Genomic DNA, 15,705 nt, shown 5'->3' on the forward strand with positions numbered 1-15,705 from the left:
ATCATAACAGGACCTCAATACACAAGGAAATTCCACATGGATCTTACCGGTGAATGCTGAGACGATGAGAAGGAAATAAACATGGAGTGAGTCAGCAATGAAGTAAAATAAATGTGTTCTTGATCTATTATTGGCTGCCATGGGTGCTTGCTTAAACTGTGGTAGGAATGTTAGTTGGAGAAGTGAATGCATTAGTTTTAATCAAGCTCATCACTATAAATCGTTATGACCTGCCAATTAGCTTTGCATCTTGCACGTTACAACAACCTCTGCCTGTCCCCATCTATTAAAATAAAATACCCGCTCATTAATAATAGTAATGACAGAAAAATATAAGAGGGAGGATGAAGAGCTTTGTGTCTGCGTGGAAGCTCAGAATCAAGCTTACTAGCAGTAGTTGAGCCATACAGTACAAACGTGAGATTGAATTGTTCAAGCTACATTACAAGCAACATGAGCAAACTTGTCACTTTCTCCATGTTTTACTGTGAGCTAACACTGGTAGCAGCAACACGAGACAAAGTGACCGGCGCTCATTCATTTCATATGAGTACTGGGAGACATGGTGCGACAGAGACGGGAGTGACAGCTGGCAGAGAGATATCAGCGATCCGACAACAGTAGAAAGTCGAGCAGAGTTCAATTTTAAATGAGCAGAGATGAGGTGTAGTCACAGACACCTCATTATTTTTAAAGATCATAGAGAATAACATTAGCACATGTATGTGTTATACTGTTACTTGCTGTGGTTCCACAAATATTACACACTATATGGACAGCACTGACCAGTGTGACAGCTGCTTCTTGGCGATACACGCCAACAAAATCACTGCTGGTCTAGTCTTACATTACCAGACCTTCATTCACAGCGCTGCGGAGGATGGTCTGGCTAGTCCACACAGCATTCTGGGATGGGAGAGAAACGTGCTCTGGTTTATTGGCATTCCTTTAAACCAATCACAGTCGTCATGGGTGGCGCTAAACTCCACACGGAGCCCCTGTTTCGCTGCAAAATATCCTCTGGAAGGAACTTGTTTTGGTGGAACGTGTGTACGTTCAAAGGTTGTTTTAGTCGTGCAACAGAAAACTCAGATTGGACAGATAGTCTAGCTAGCTGTCTGGATTTATCTGAGGAGCAGTTAACGATAGTCCTCATAAATTGACCGAAGTTAGAAATTCCAACACAAAGAAACTGCAAGGTAACGCACATCCATCCAAAAGTTCCGGCGGCAACAGAGCAATCCCGGAAAATGGAAGGTCGTGGACATAGACTACTGCTGGTCTAAGTGCATGGTTTCCCACAGCCCACCGTTTCGTCTTATCCACAGGATCAAGGTTTACATTGACTTGTAACTGACAGACAGTAACCAACTAAATATCTCCCATGAATATTTATGTATAGTGAATGTTACAAAGCGGACCATTTCAGACAGGAGTACCCCAGGGGGCGCTTAATTCTGCAGGATACATGGAAGGATTGTGGCGTAGCTGAACTCATTTAAAAAAATCAAATAAAATACCGTTTGACCTAGGAAAAAAAATAATATATATATATATATATATATATATATATATATATATATATATATATATATATATATATATATATATATACTGTATATATCTCAACATATGGAGTCAGCTGTAACACCTGAATACCACATTTTGGAAGCTATTTAGCTAGCAAACAGAGAAGTCTAAACAGCTTTAAAATCAAGAATTTTGACTTTTCTGTTTGCCACTACCTTTTATTAAATCGGATAATTATTCACGTTTTACACCTTTAACTTTTATTCTTGTATTTTATACCTGTCTTACTCTATTTGTTAGCTTGTTTTTATTTTCTTATACTCGACTGTTTTTAATTGTATTTAAATGTCTTTTTTCAGTGTGTTTTGCTCTTTATCTGATGCTTTTAATGCTTTATGTAAAGCACTGAATTGCCTTGTTGCTGAAATGTCTTGCCTAGCCTTAGATAAATGTACTGGATGAATAGTTGAAAAACAGCTACAACTAATGAATTAAAAGTAATGTAAATGTTTGAAATAGTTGGGTAACATTAATGTATAAACAGTTGAAAAGATAGTTAAAAGTATTTAATAAATGGTTAAAATATTGCTTAAAGTGAAGGACAAACTGTAGAAATAGTTAGATAGTGTTGTATCTTGCATAGATTTAATGACTAAATAGTGAAAAAGCTAATGGATAAATTGTTAAAAATTAGTAAGTAATGGACAAATGGTTGAAACGTCTAAATTCACATAAGTGGTAGTAATACGAATGCAACCTTAATCGAATCAACTAAACATTGATGGTTGAATCGTTGCAAAAAATATTGTTAGTGGACTTAGGAAGTGTATAAGAGCATTCCTACCAATACAGACCATATTTAAGAAGACTGAAATGTTAAAAGTCATTGGGGTAATAGTGGCAAAACTGATATTGATCCAAACCTGCTAATTTATATTGCCTTTACTCAATGCAACAAAGCAGCTACCATATTGTATTTTGTTGCTTTAAGCAGATAAAAACTGCCAAAATACTTCCTGCCACTTAAAATAATTGTATTACAGTCAGAGATGTCCCTGATGGCAAAACAGAATTTTAAAGCTCATTGTACACATGTTTTATGGTGGATTACCATTTAATTATACCTTACATTAGAGCACCACCATAACAACTTGTATCTCTGTCTGATTTCTTTGTCTGTATGCCTGTATATCTTTATTTGCACACACTGCCCACTTAAATATGACCCTTCACCTTGAAATAAGAATGAACAGTCGAAGCTTAGATTTGATTTTATATATGCCATACTTTTCTCATTATCACTATCAGTGGAGTTGCAAAATAAAAGAGATAGAGATTACTTGTATACTTCCTTCTTCATCCTAACACCATTCATCAGATCTACAGAGGCACATCTTCCCACCTGCAGTCATGCTGAGCCACCGTTATCTATATAGCACCGCGAGACAACTCCTGTTAAAGCGGCTGGATTTAATTCAGTGAAAATGCTGCAGGTCTGAAAAGTCCGGCTCAGCGAACTTTTGTCTATTTAGAAACCCGTAAGGATTCAAAGGAAACAATATGTATTAATAATATATTGCTAAATGTATCTATCTTCAAAGATGAAGCGAGTGACTCCTGGGAGCAGTAATGAGGGTGCTGTGGGCAAAGTGAACAAACATTCCCAAGATCATTACTCCCAAGTTAGACTCAGCCCGGGGAACGCAGCGTGTGCTTGCTGCTGAGCAAATACTGCCGGCAAAATGTTCATTCAGTTCAAGAATATTCTGTATTCGATTTCAAAAATGCTTTTGAATGTAGTGGAATCAGCCTCTTATGCACTTGTTCTACCATTCAAATGCAGGATGCTTGTGTGTGCATGAGTGCAACCAAGCAAGCAAAAAAGCACAGCCCCCACACTCTTTTTCTATTTCTCAACAAGCATGAAATAATTTGGACTATGTTAGCGCCCATAACTGGCCACATCTTTTTTTAATCTACAGCCAGTCTCAGAGCTGTTTCTGGTTAAACAGAAAGATCTCAAAGAGGTTAAAAAGATCTACCTCTGTAGGGATCCTTTTCATAATGTTGTCAGACAGAATATTAATCTGAGCCTGTCAGTAGCAAAACGAACACTTTTGTGAAGGTAAATACAAGATGGACAATAATTGCCCTATTAACTTACATTGTAGCTTTTTTTGCCGCTGCCGACTGCAGCGATCTCGCTTAATACTGGACCAATGTCAAAGATTGGTGTTCCCATCAGTCACTTAGACACAAAAACATATGAAAATAGAGTCTTGAATGGGAATTTGCAAGAGGAAACTTGGTGTAGACATGTCAGAAGTGTGACAGTTGATCTTAAAATTATTCAGCTTTTTGTCCCACCAAATGTCACCGTTGGCTCCGGGGGAGCAACAAGAGTTCAGCACACACCTGTCACTGTTTTTCTTCCTGCGCTCCCATCTTTTTGTGACAAAGGGAGTGCCAGCTATAGCAAGCCTTTTCTATTCCCTAACAGCGGAAGACAGCAAGCCTTTCAGTTGACGCGTGTTCACAGACCCCCTCAACCAGCCTAGCCCCCAGGGCAGGGCAAACTGTCCTTGTGGCTATGGAAACAGCCCATCCCCTTCTAACTCCTCCCCATCCACAATCTGTTCAGGTTAAAACGGCTTGGCAGGAAGATTAAGCAAGAGGGAGGGATGGAGAAAAAGGAGAAACAGAAAGACAAAACGAGGGAGGGGCTGAGTTATGGTGGGAGGAAGCGAGGAGGAGGAGACAGAAGAGTGCTGCTCCTTTTTTCTCCTTTTCAGCTGAAACAGTCTCGGGAGCAGCCCCCCAGCAACAGAGGGAGAAAAGCATGATGAATAATTAACTTTGAGAAATGCCACAAGCAGCAGGGAGAAGTGTAATCATTTCTCTGTTGGGTTTAGAGATCTGTTTTTTATTCTTTTCCTTTATGCCCTGTAGTGCTGCACTACGCTGAGACTGTAACCCGTCCCCTAAAAGCATCCAATACATTCCCCAACATACTTTTCAAATAAAAACAAATAAATCATTAATGTTTGGGCCTTTTTAGCAGAATCACAGCGGCACAGAGGGTCTTCTACATTTATAATCAAGTCATTGATGTCAGTCTCATTAACCGTAAGATCACGTTTAAGGAACAGGAATCTCTGCTGGTAATGGTTTAATCGATGTCAGGAAGAGCGTGAGCTTTGTTTCTTTTTTAGTTTTGGAGAACACAACATGCCCTCTTAGAATGAGTATAAGATAAAAATGACAAATTACTGTCTTCATCTTATAAACAAGCTAAATGTGTCCTCTTTCCCATAAACCTCAGAGCTGGGAAAATGAGTTATGGATTACCATGGCCTAGTTTAATGAGGTAATTGCAGATATATATCATTTTTATTGCCATTTGTAATAGATGTATTACCAACAAGGACCAATACTTGGCCCCCAAATGTATTGGTGTGTTCTAAATTTTGAGATTGGCCTGCTTTTAATGTGTAGAGAAGGTAATCTTTGTCTTTTTTGCCACCTAAAGTGCTAATATTCATAACAGTGGGCACGATAGAGATAATCTTCAGCTTTCAGTGGACCCCATGGAAGGTGCTGCACTGTTTAGCCTCGCAGCCCTCAGATGTGTTGTTACTGTCGCGGACATTGTAAACACATGGATGATTTAATGACAAAGAATGCTTAAAGATTTTTGTCCCATCGACGTGTTTGTTAATCAGGCACACTCTTAATGAGATTCCTTATCCGTAAACACATTGATTGTTCAGATGCTGATTTTTGCCGGTGTTATTTATCTTCTTTTTAAATGACATTGATTAATTATTCCTGTATAGTGCTGCTTGTGTAATATGGAGATTTATTTGTAGAAAGAAGTTCAAAGAAGATTGCAATCATAATTTGTATGTGTTGGATAGTGGGCCCTGTCTTTATATCTAGCGCCGTCATCAGTTCAAATTTGTAATTTGTCCAGTACTTTGATTATTGACCCAGTATGTGCAAAACTTCTGATAAACTAAGATGGTGACAATGGTAAACATGCCTGCCCAACATCCGCATGTTAAAACTGTTACTGTCAGTATAGTCTCGCATTGCCAGACCTTCCTCCAAAGCGCTGCTGAGGCCGCGCTTTGGTGTGATCCAGCATGGTGTCGTAGACCTCTTCAGACAGCCTCTGCTTCTCCTCTTCTCTCAAAGCCGTTCTGGGTCTTTTGGCTCCTGTTGCTTCTTGCAGCTGCTGTTGAGGAGTCCCTGAAGGCAAACAGACCAATGTGTTTGTTAGGCTATGTACAGTACTGTAGTCTATATGTGATGCACAGGTATATGCAATTTAAGGTCTGGCTAGTTCACACAGCATTCCAGAATGGGAGAAAAACGTGCTTATTGGCATTTCTTTAAACCAATCACAATCGTCTGGGGCGAGGCTAAGCGCTGGACGGAGCAACAGCGCCTCTGTAAAATAGCCTCGGGAAGGAACTTGTTTTGGTGTAACATGGGTACGTTGAGAAGTTGATTTAGTCATGCAACAGAAAACTCAGAAAATAGTCTAGCTATTTACCCTGCAGAGATCTGAGGAGCAATTAACCACATAAAAAAGCGAAAGGTGAGGGACATCCGGCAGATCTTCCGACGGCACCAGAGCGATCCCCTAAATTAATCACCGTTGATGTAGACTATTGTCGGTATGTTAGCATGCTAAATTTATTATTACGCTCAAAGGGCAACTGTGCAGAGCCGTGAGCATGGCTGTAGACTCTGTCTTTCTATATATGCAGGAAACCAAAACACAAATTGCAACACATTTTCACACGCATTCAGAGAAACAACTATTTCTGCAAATGAGCCATTTTTTTTTGTGCTGTAGCCCTTTGAGAAAAAGTATCAATCCACACAAACATCTAAGGGAAAAGTACCCTGGAGTGATTTGCCCACTTCAAAAGAAAGATGTTTTACTGTATTTTTTCCTTTCAGAAAATATATTGTAAATAATAATACTCTTATTTTTATTTTATTCTGGAAGTTAAAAAAAGGTAAAAGTTCAATCAAAACCAACAGCAGTTAAAAATGAATACACATGCCTTAATATGGCCAAGATATAAAACCATCAGAATAGAAGGAATAACAAAAGCATACCCTAATTGCCCATCCAAAGCGTGCAGGAGGACAGACATTTTTTGACTCTGCTAAGGTTCCCATAAGTGGAAAAAAAATCAGAGAGAAGAGTCTCTCCCCAACGGAGCAATCGGTATGTTAATACTGAAGCAAAACACCTCAAAATTCTCCCTTGTATCTGAACCCATTTTAAATAACCTAACAATAGCATTTAATTAACAAGGAGTTACACCTGAGCATTTAGATTTTAACCAAAGAAGTCCCCTGTTGTTATATCACTTGTCTTCCACTTTAATTATTCTGAATTAGAGGCTCGCTGAGATTCTCTGGGGCTTTAATTAGCGACTGAATTAAAGTTATGTAAATACACATGGAAGCCGCAGAGTCTTTAAATAGAGTTGTGTTGCATCTGGTGTTTTATTTTATTTTATTTTTTCTGAAAGAGAAAACATCCTAAGTCTTTCTTTTGAAGTTCACACAAATCACTCCAGGGTACTTTTCCCTAAGGTGTTTGTGTGGATTGATACTTTCTCAAAAGGCTAAGACACAAAAACTCTTTCAGTAAATTAGCCATTTTCATTTCTCTGAATGCGTGTGAAAACGTGTTTCATTTTGTGTCTGTCTGTCTGTCTGTCTGTCTGTCTGTCTGTCTGTCTGTCTGTCCGTCCCTCAATTTTTCTATTTTTTTCAATTTCAGTTTGCTTTATTGGCATGACAAATTCAATACATCGGTGTTGCCAAAGCATAAGAACAAAGATACATAGAAACAACAACAACAATAATTAAACAGGATAATTATGATATAATTGCTGATAATAAACAAATTCTGTGCATGTCCCTCAAAGGGTATGTTGAAACTCTTTTTGTATGTTTCTCTCCCTCTCTCTCTCTCTGTGTATCTCTCTCTCTTTCTCTGTCTGTGTGTCTATCTCTGTCTCTTTCTCAGTCTCTCTCTCTCTCTTTCAATTAAATTTCTTTTTCAGTTGTTGCCAAAGCAGTTTACAGAAAATGCATATATAGTACATATCACATTAAATACATACAGTAGGTGTCACATAAATTCTATACTACACTGATAGTTATACAACACATTACATTACAAAACAATTACATAACACAATATAATACTATACTATATTTTGTACAATATAATTACTGTACAATCCTAAACCAATGTGTAATGTTGGGATCTTATAGTGGTGAGTCCCTCAGGTTGTGGCAGGCAGATACAGATTCAGCTGCCAGTGGAGCTGCTGTCCCTTCTCCTAGGAGAACTACCAGCTTCTTTTCTGATGTTAACATTGGGAAATTCGTTATTTCTTTTGGCTATTTTTCCAAAAGTGTAAAACTCTTAGTGAAGATAATTTTTCACAGTGGAGGAGGAAGTGTATCTCTGTTTCTAGCTTCCCTGTTGAGCAATGAGCACATATACACTCCTCTCTGGGCAGCCATGTCTGTCTGAGTCTTCCTGTCTCCTGTATTTAGTCAGGATCCGTCTCTGCTTTAGATCTCTGGCAGTGTGCATCTCTCTCTCTCTCACTCACTCACTCACTCACTCACTCACTCACTCACTCACTCACTCACTCACTCACACACACATACTTGAGTATTTATTTTCTTGTATACGAATTAACCGTAAACTGACATGCATTTAGTTACCTGCCTATGAATGTATTAATGACTGATTCTCCACCTCCAATTTTCTGATCCACTGTGAAAATGAAGAGAGCGGGATCAACCTCCCATTGGGCTAGATCAAATCCAAACTAAGTGCCTGGGCCCAGACTGCAAGCTTCTGTCTCTGAATAATAATGGGTTCTTTCAGCTGTGTTTGTCATCAAATTAGCCCTCTACTTCAGACGAGGCGCTCTCAGAGTGCGATGCTCGACAACGACAGAATTCAAATTAGACAGTCGGTTTGAGGTTTGTAAGCTTTAAAAAGGAGAATGAGTTTCATTTGTGAAGGTGATGATTGCAGCAGGAGGTAAAAAGACAGTGTTGCAGGTTTATAATAACACCTTCCTTCCTGTGGTGCAGCTGCTTTTATAGTGAATCAAGTTACAGGAGAGAGACAGTAAAAACACACCTTTTAACCAGCTATTGCAGCCTATAGCTTCCTCTACATGCTCTCCATGAAGCCTTTGAAGCTCCTCCATCAGTGCACGCTTTTAAATTTTAAATTTCTTTTTATTGTCTCCCAAATAAACACTGTATAGAGTGCAGTTATAAGCATGGAGGAAGGCTGTTTAACAGAGTCTTGAGGCTTAGTTCACTTTTGTTTGTCTTCCTGCCTTGAGTCTTGTGTTCACGGGACCCAGGTTGAGTTCCTCCTGCTCCTCTTCGCCTGACACACTATTCCTCTTGTGCCTTTGATCAACTCAGGAGAGAAAATCTTGCCCTGGGACGCACCGTCACTCCAACACAGCAGGGGGAAACATAGAGCAGGAGGGGGCCAAGGAAGAAGGGTTGGAAACCCATTTTCCTTCTGGCACTTTCGGTCTTCTCTCCTCTCCAAAGGATCGAGCAACAATTATTTAAAAGATCGGTTCGGGGCATTCAAGGAAGCGATGGAAAGCTTGAATCGGAAATAGCCGAAGCAGATGGATGTGAACTGCATGTGTCTTTGAATTTATAAAATGGTCTTCAGCTTCCATGGGCTATGCTTTATGTCATTACCTGACTTTAAGCATATAGACCCACAATAAAGGCTTTAAAATACCCATACTTTTACTGAGACAAAATGCTTTTAAGATAGAGTGCCAATGTAATTACTTAAATATGGAAATCAGTGTAAGGGTGTTTCTTCCTTTCATGGCTAATTATGGGAATTAATGAGCTGGGACCTGACACCTATGTTTACAATCAGAAGTTAATGAGGATTTTTATAGATGGTTAACTTAGCACATTTTTCTATAAACCAAATTAGTTTGACATTAAAAACCAGGAAACTCTTTAGCACAATTATACACAACTACCTATTCCTAAAAATGTGCTCTGGTTTATTGGCATTTCTTTAAACCAATCACAATCATCTCGGGTGGAATTTCTGGGCAGAAGGAGTGCTATCCCGGAAGTGGAACGTCATTGATATAGACTACGTTTCTAGGTCATTCCTCCTCCAGCAGTACATTAAACTAGCCTATTACGCCTTTATCTCACTGTTTTAGCAACACATTCTCACTCCCATCTTGTAAAATACGGACGCTTAGTCAGGTGTCTTTGGCGTTGTTATTGACGCTAAAAGTTCCCTATAGCGCCTTATCTAAACGCGCTTGGTCGGGACTATTGGCGTCACTGTTGATGAAGTTAGGTTAAGGAAAATATCGTGGGTGGGCTTATAAAAGGTACGTTTACTTAGAAGAACGGGACAGTTGGGTTCAGGAAAAGAAGAAAGCTACAGTTGGGTTCAGGAAACGTGACACGCGGGACACAAACCCCTGTCTCCGGGGGGAAAGTCCTGTGTTGTTTGACCCATTCACCCCCCCAACCAGCCTCCCTATACGCTGAAGGGTCGTAATTGACGCTGAGAGACACTGCCCAAGCGTCCGTATTTTACGAGTTCGGATTGAGAACGGGTGGGTTTTAGTGAATCTTCGATGTCAGAGCTCAGCAGTTTTTTTCAGCTTGAAGCTGACATTAGTTCGGTCTATAGTGAGAGCTGAAATACTCATCAGTCTTTTTTATATTGAAGCTTAAATTCATTTAAGACAAAATTTTTGTCTTCAATGTTAAAACAATAACTCTTGTATCAAGTAGGGGGACTGGTAGTTAGGGGACTGCCTTTCATGTTCTGAGACAAAGCAGAGAATTAATGAATTAATTAATGTGGTTATTACATTATAATTATAAATAGTTTTTCGTTTGAATGAATGATGAGCGGTTGGTTCAAAAAGCCATTCACCTTCCTGGATAAGTCTGTGAAGCCCTGTTGCTCCATGCTACATTCCTTGATTCAGCCTTTCTAGTTGAATAAATACTTCAATTTTATGAAGAAATAGTCCAAAAAATATTTTTTAACTACACAAACACAAAAAATGTACTCTTGTAGTACATGGCCAGGTTCAATTTTATAGTATCTCCTTTATCCAGGACACTCTACCTTGTCATGGAGAGTTCAAAGCAATTACAGAAAAATTCACAATTCTTTACAGTCATGGTAGGCAGTGGATGAGCTGTAGCCCATTAGCACTGAGGCTGAGGTGGGCGACAGAGAGTTTTTCAGAATGAGGTTATTCCTGCGATATTCAGATGAAAATACATCTTTAGAATATAATAAACGTGATGCAGATCTTCTAATACAAAGACAGAGCCACATGCCTGCAGTAGGTGACTTCCAACGATGTGAAGTGTTGCCTAAATCTGTGTGTGTGTGTGTGTGTGTGTGTGTGTGTGTGTGTGTGTGTGTGTGTGTGTGTGTGTGTGTGTGTGTGTGTGTGTGTGTGTGTGTGTGTGTGTGTGTGTGTGTGTGTGTGTGTGTGTGTGTGTGTGTTGCAATTCTGCAACTGCATGTCAGTGTGAAGAAATTGATTTAAAATCACATATTTTTTTATATTATTCTATTTATTTTTAGCACACTCAGCCGTCCTGATGGCAGACTTCTCTTTGAGCAGTAGACACTCTGCGCACTTTTGAAAAGAAAAAAACTCTAATCTTGTTTTGGAAAGAAACCCTACACATGCAGCGGAGGACTTTAAATGGGCCAAAAACCATATTACATCTTATTTCCAGAAAATGTCTGCCGTTGAGTGGCTGCTGAAATAGCTTTAAATTGTTTGCTGAGAACAACGGTAGTACTTTGTAATGGATTGTGGATTTGTCTGTGTCTCGCTCTTTTTCCCTGCAGGGCTGAAGCAGATCCATGCCCTGTCCATCCAGGGGAACTATGAGCTACGTATCGACTTGGAGGACTTTGAAAATAGCACCGCTTATGCCCAGTATGGAACCTTTGGAGTGGGCCTCTTCTCAGTAGACCCTGATGATGATGGATATCCTTTGACTGTGGGAGACTATTCTGGCAATGCAGGTATGTATGTTCAGGGAACTAGTTAGACTTTGCTTGCAAGATTTCCTCTGCTTGCACTCTGATTAGTATACAGTATTTTTGTATGTTTTTCCTTTAATTGCGAACACAGAAGTCACAGCAGTGGGTGAAACCACTGCATGCTGCCTCATAATAAAAATAATAGTATGATATTTTTACAGTACAGTAGGTGCGTTCACTCATTAAACCATGCAGACAGTTGCACAGCGAGAGGGACTGCTGGTGTCTGTGTCTCTGCTCCCTGACCATCAGATCCAAGCCAGCTACCTGTCACCTTGATTAAATTACTGCCAATTAATTGCACTGCTTGACCTGCAGCTTAAACAAAAACCCGCCGTTGAAATGAAGAAGCAATTTAAAGAACCTTTGGGGAAGCGCTGCTCCATGAACAGGAAGAGAATGGGGACAGATATGAGAGATGGAGCAAGAAGTGGGAGGGAGGGATGGAGTGCTGGGAGGAACTGGGATGGAGGAAAGAAGGGGACAGGTGCGAAAGAAGAAGTGAGTCACAGAACAGAGGTACATAAAAATGAGAATAGAGGTATCCAAGGGACGAAGGAGGCAGAGGAGTGGGGAAGGAAAAAAAAATTGCCTTGTCCCCAGCATGGCCTGACTTTGCCTCTGCCTGTTGGACATTTGAACCTAGTCAAATTAACAGTACTCAAGCTCTCTCAGGATGCTCATGCTCTTACCTCGGCCTCCATCTAGGCAGTGCTACTGTTATTATTAGTACAGTAGTATAGTATTTTTGCTCTGCTGTGGCTGCTTTCCTATCAGCTGACAGGTGCTGATTTGGGCTGGGAGCAGCTTGGTCTTAATGGGCATCAGAGGAGGCTGCCGGCCCTACCAAGGTGACAACCAGCGCCTTGCAAATGAGCCTTTTAAGTGTTTCTGCTTTGTTTGTTTTTTTCCTCTTTCCTTTTTTCTACATCCACTAGACATCAACCCATTGTTCACGCCACTGAGCTGCTTCTTTTTCCTCTCTTTTTTTTCCCCCCCTCGCTGTCTTTTCTCCCAATGTCAAGCAACACACAACATGAATATTAGACATGACTGTCAGATTATTTTTCCAGCTGACTGGTTACCATGGTAATGCCAAATGGAGAGCAGAGTAGGACAGAGTGAGAGGGTAAGGAGCTGGGCGGCCACATCCCGAGCAATTAAGGGCTGTTTGATGCCCTAAAGAGCTGTTAGCCATCACCTGATGGCTGGTGAGCGGTCTTTCATTCTGTTCTCAGCTTTATCCTTCTATCCACTTCTGGTCACAGTGTGAAGCCTGCTTTGGAAAGAAAGGAAAGGACAGTGAGTGCAGGGGAGGTATGGGGAATTTATTGAACATTATGAACTGTTTGAACATCCATTTGTTAAAAACTTCTGGTCTTTCTTGGACATTGCTTTCATCTTACTTCTAATCCCTCTTAGAGTAATGGCTTGCAAAGCAGTTATCAATATAGATAATTTGCCAGTGAAAAATCTTTATATAGTGAGGAGATATTTTCAGCTTGGGAAATTTGGTTGTGCCGATCAGACAAACGAAATGCAGACAATAATTTACCATCTTACCATCTTTGTTGGGAGTCGCACTTGCGCAGTTCACAAACATTGTTCACAAATTGCTGTGACAGCTCTGTTGTAGTCCAGACTTTACCTCCGTGACAAACGTGCATCACTTTGTAACACACGTTATAATGCTCTCCTAGCTACTAGTATGGTACTCCCTCATACTCTGCAACTGACAAGTTAGCAGTACTTACTGCGCAAGTGCGACTCCCAACAAAGATGGTGCAGAAGTGAGATGTCTCACTCTGTAGCTAAAACAGAGAGCTTAACACACAGGGTGAAAAGAGGAGCTGCAACAATGTGCAGTACAACAAATATATGGTGTTTTCTGAAAATTAAACCACATAAACCTATTCTGGTACAACCTCTAAAAAATGTACCTGAAAATGAGCATAATATGAGCACTTTAAATCTTAAACATACATAATAAGTCAACGAGATTGGCTTTCTTTCCTGCAACCTGTGATTGTGAATATGATAATGATGCAAGACTACTGCAGGGATGCGGCACCGGCAAGTCAAATCACCTAAGTGCCCTTAATCATGGTCTGCATTTCGTTTGTCTGATCGGCACAATCAAATTTCCCAAGCTGAAAATATCTCCTCGCTATATAAAGATTTTTCACTGGCAAATTATCTATCTATATTGATAACTGCTTTGCAAGCCATTGCTCTAAGAGGATTACAAGTAAGATGAAAGCAATGTCCTTGCAGATAGACCAGAAGTTAACAAATGGAAGTTCAAACAGCTCATAATGTTCAATTAATTCCCCATACCTCCCCTGCACTCGCTGTCCTGTTGGAGTCACACTTGCGCAGTAAGTACTGAGTATGAGGGAGTGAGCATAATATAAGCATATAAGCATAAGTACCAGATATAAAAATACCTAAAAGATTAACATTAATGTAACAAGAAAGAACGAAATCAACATATGTGATTAAGTCCATCAACTATGTTTCTCACCTCTTATAACCTTTCTGTCCTTTAACTGACAGACGTCCTGCTGAAATAATTTTGGGGGGGGGGAATTAAAAAAAGGAAGACAAAAAGGTCACTGCAGAATATTTGATAAATTGGCTACAAATCCATCTGACCTCCTGAGAAGCAGTATTCTGGAGAACTGTGGAGCTTTGGATTTTTCATTCTATTTTAGAAATGATTAATTGAAAGGTCTTATGCTGCTGTTAAATCGATCACTTGCAAGGGATATGTCTTAATTACTGGTTTCTGGTATCAGATTGAAGAATATGTTGGTGAAAGACACAAAGGATTCTAAGGAAATTATGTTGTATTGTTAACTGTGCTATTTGAGTAATTGCCTTTCTTTCTTTTATTTATAAATATATACAAACCCCAATTCCAATGAAGTTGGGACATTGTGTAAAACGTAAATAAAAACGGAATACAATGATTTGCAAATCCTTTTCAACCTATATTCAATTGAATAGACTACAAAGACAAGATATTTAATGTTCAAACTGATGAACTGTATTGTTGTTTTTTTTTTCAAATATTCACTCATCTTGAATTTGATGCCTGCAATACCTTCCAAAAAAGCTGGGACAGGGGCATGTTTAACCACTGTAACACTCAATTGTTGAACAAGGGACACTAATTGTTGAAGCTTTGTAGGTGGATTTCTTTCCCATTCTTGCTTGATGTACAACTTCAGTTGCTCAATAGTCCGGGGTCGCCGTTGTCAAATTTTGCGCTTCATAATGCGCCACACATTTTCAATGGGAGACAGGTCTGGACGCGCTGTTGGAACACATGCAGAATGTGGCTTGGCATTGTCTTGCTGAAATTAGCAGGGACATCCCTGAAAAAGACGTTGCTTGGATGGCAGCATATGTTGCTCCAAAACCTGTATGTACCGTTCAGCATTAATGGCTTCCTTCACAGATGTCCAAGTTACCCATGCCATGGGCACTAACACACCCCCATACCATCACAGATGCTGGCTTTTCAACTTTGCACTGATAACAATCTGGATGATCCTTTTCCTCTTTGGCCCAGATGACATGACATCCATGATTGCCGATTACAATTTGAATTGTGGACTCGTTAAACCACAGGCCTTGCCACTTACGTGCAGAGATTTCTCCAGATTCTATGGATCTTTTAATGATATTATGGACTGTAGATGATGAAATCCCTAAATTCCTTGCAGTTGTACATTAAGAAACATTTTTCTTAAACTGTTGGACTATTTGCTCACGCAGTTGTTCACAAAGTGATGAACCTTGCCCCCATCCTTTCTTGTGAACGCCGTTTGGGGATGCTTCTTTTATAGCCAAACATGACCAGTTAACCTATACACCTGTGGAATATTCAAAACTTCAACTTTTCCAGTCTTCTGATGCCCCTGTCCCAGCTTTTTTGGAACGATGCAGGTATCAAATTCAAAATGAGTGAATATTTCCAAAAAAAACAGAGAGGAACATTATATATTTTGTCTTTG

General features: G+C 39.8%; 1 protein-coding gene across 3 annotated transcripts in view; it reads left to right on the forward strand.

Annotated features, from left to right (window-relative positions):
• The window catches only part of fibcd1b (fibrinogen C domain containing 1b), a 131,619-nt gene that overhangs the window by 112,968 nt on the left and 2,946 nt on the right, over window positions 1-15,705 (forward strand). For all 3 annotated transcript variants that reach the window (XM_039780831.1, XM_039780830.1, XM_039780832.1), the window contains one exon: window positions 11,486-11,665. In XM_039780831.1, coding sequence (XP_039636765.1) covers window positions 11,486-11,665 — 180 coding nt within the window. The remainder of the gene's footprint in view (window positions 1-11,485; window positions 11,666-15,705) is intronic.

The sequence above is a fragment of the Perca fluviatilis genome, chromosome 17 (genome assembly GCF_010015445.1).
Source record: "Perca fluviatilis chromosome 17, GENO_Pfluv_1.0, whole genome shotgun sequence".
NCBI classification, from domain to species: Eukaryota; Metazoa; Chordata; class Actinopteri; order Perciformes; family Percidae; genus Perca; species Perca fluviatilis.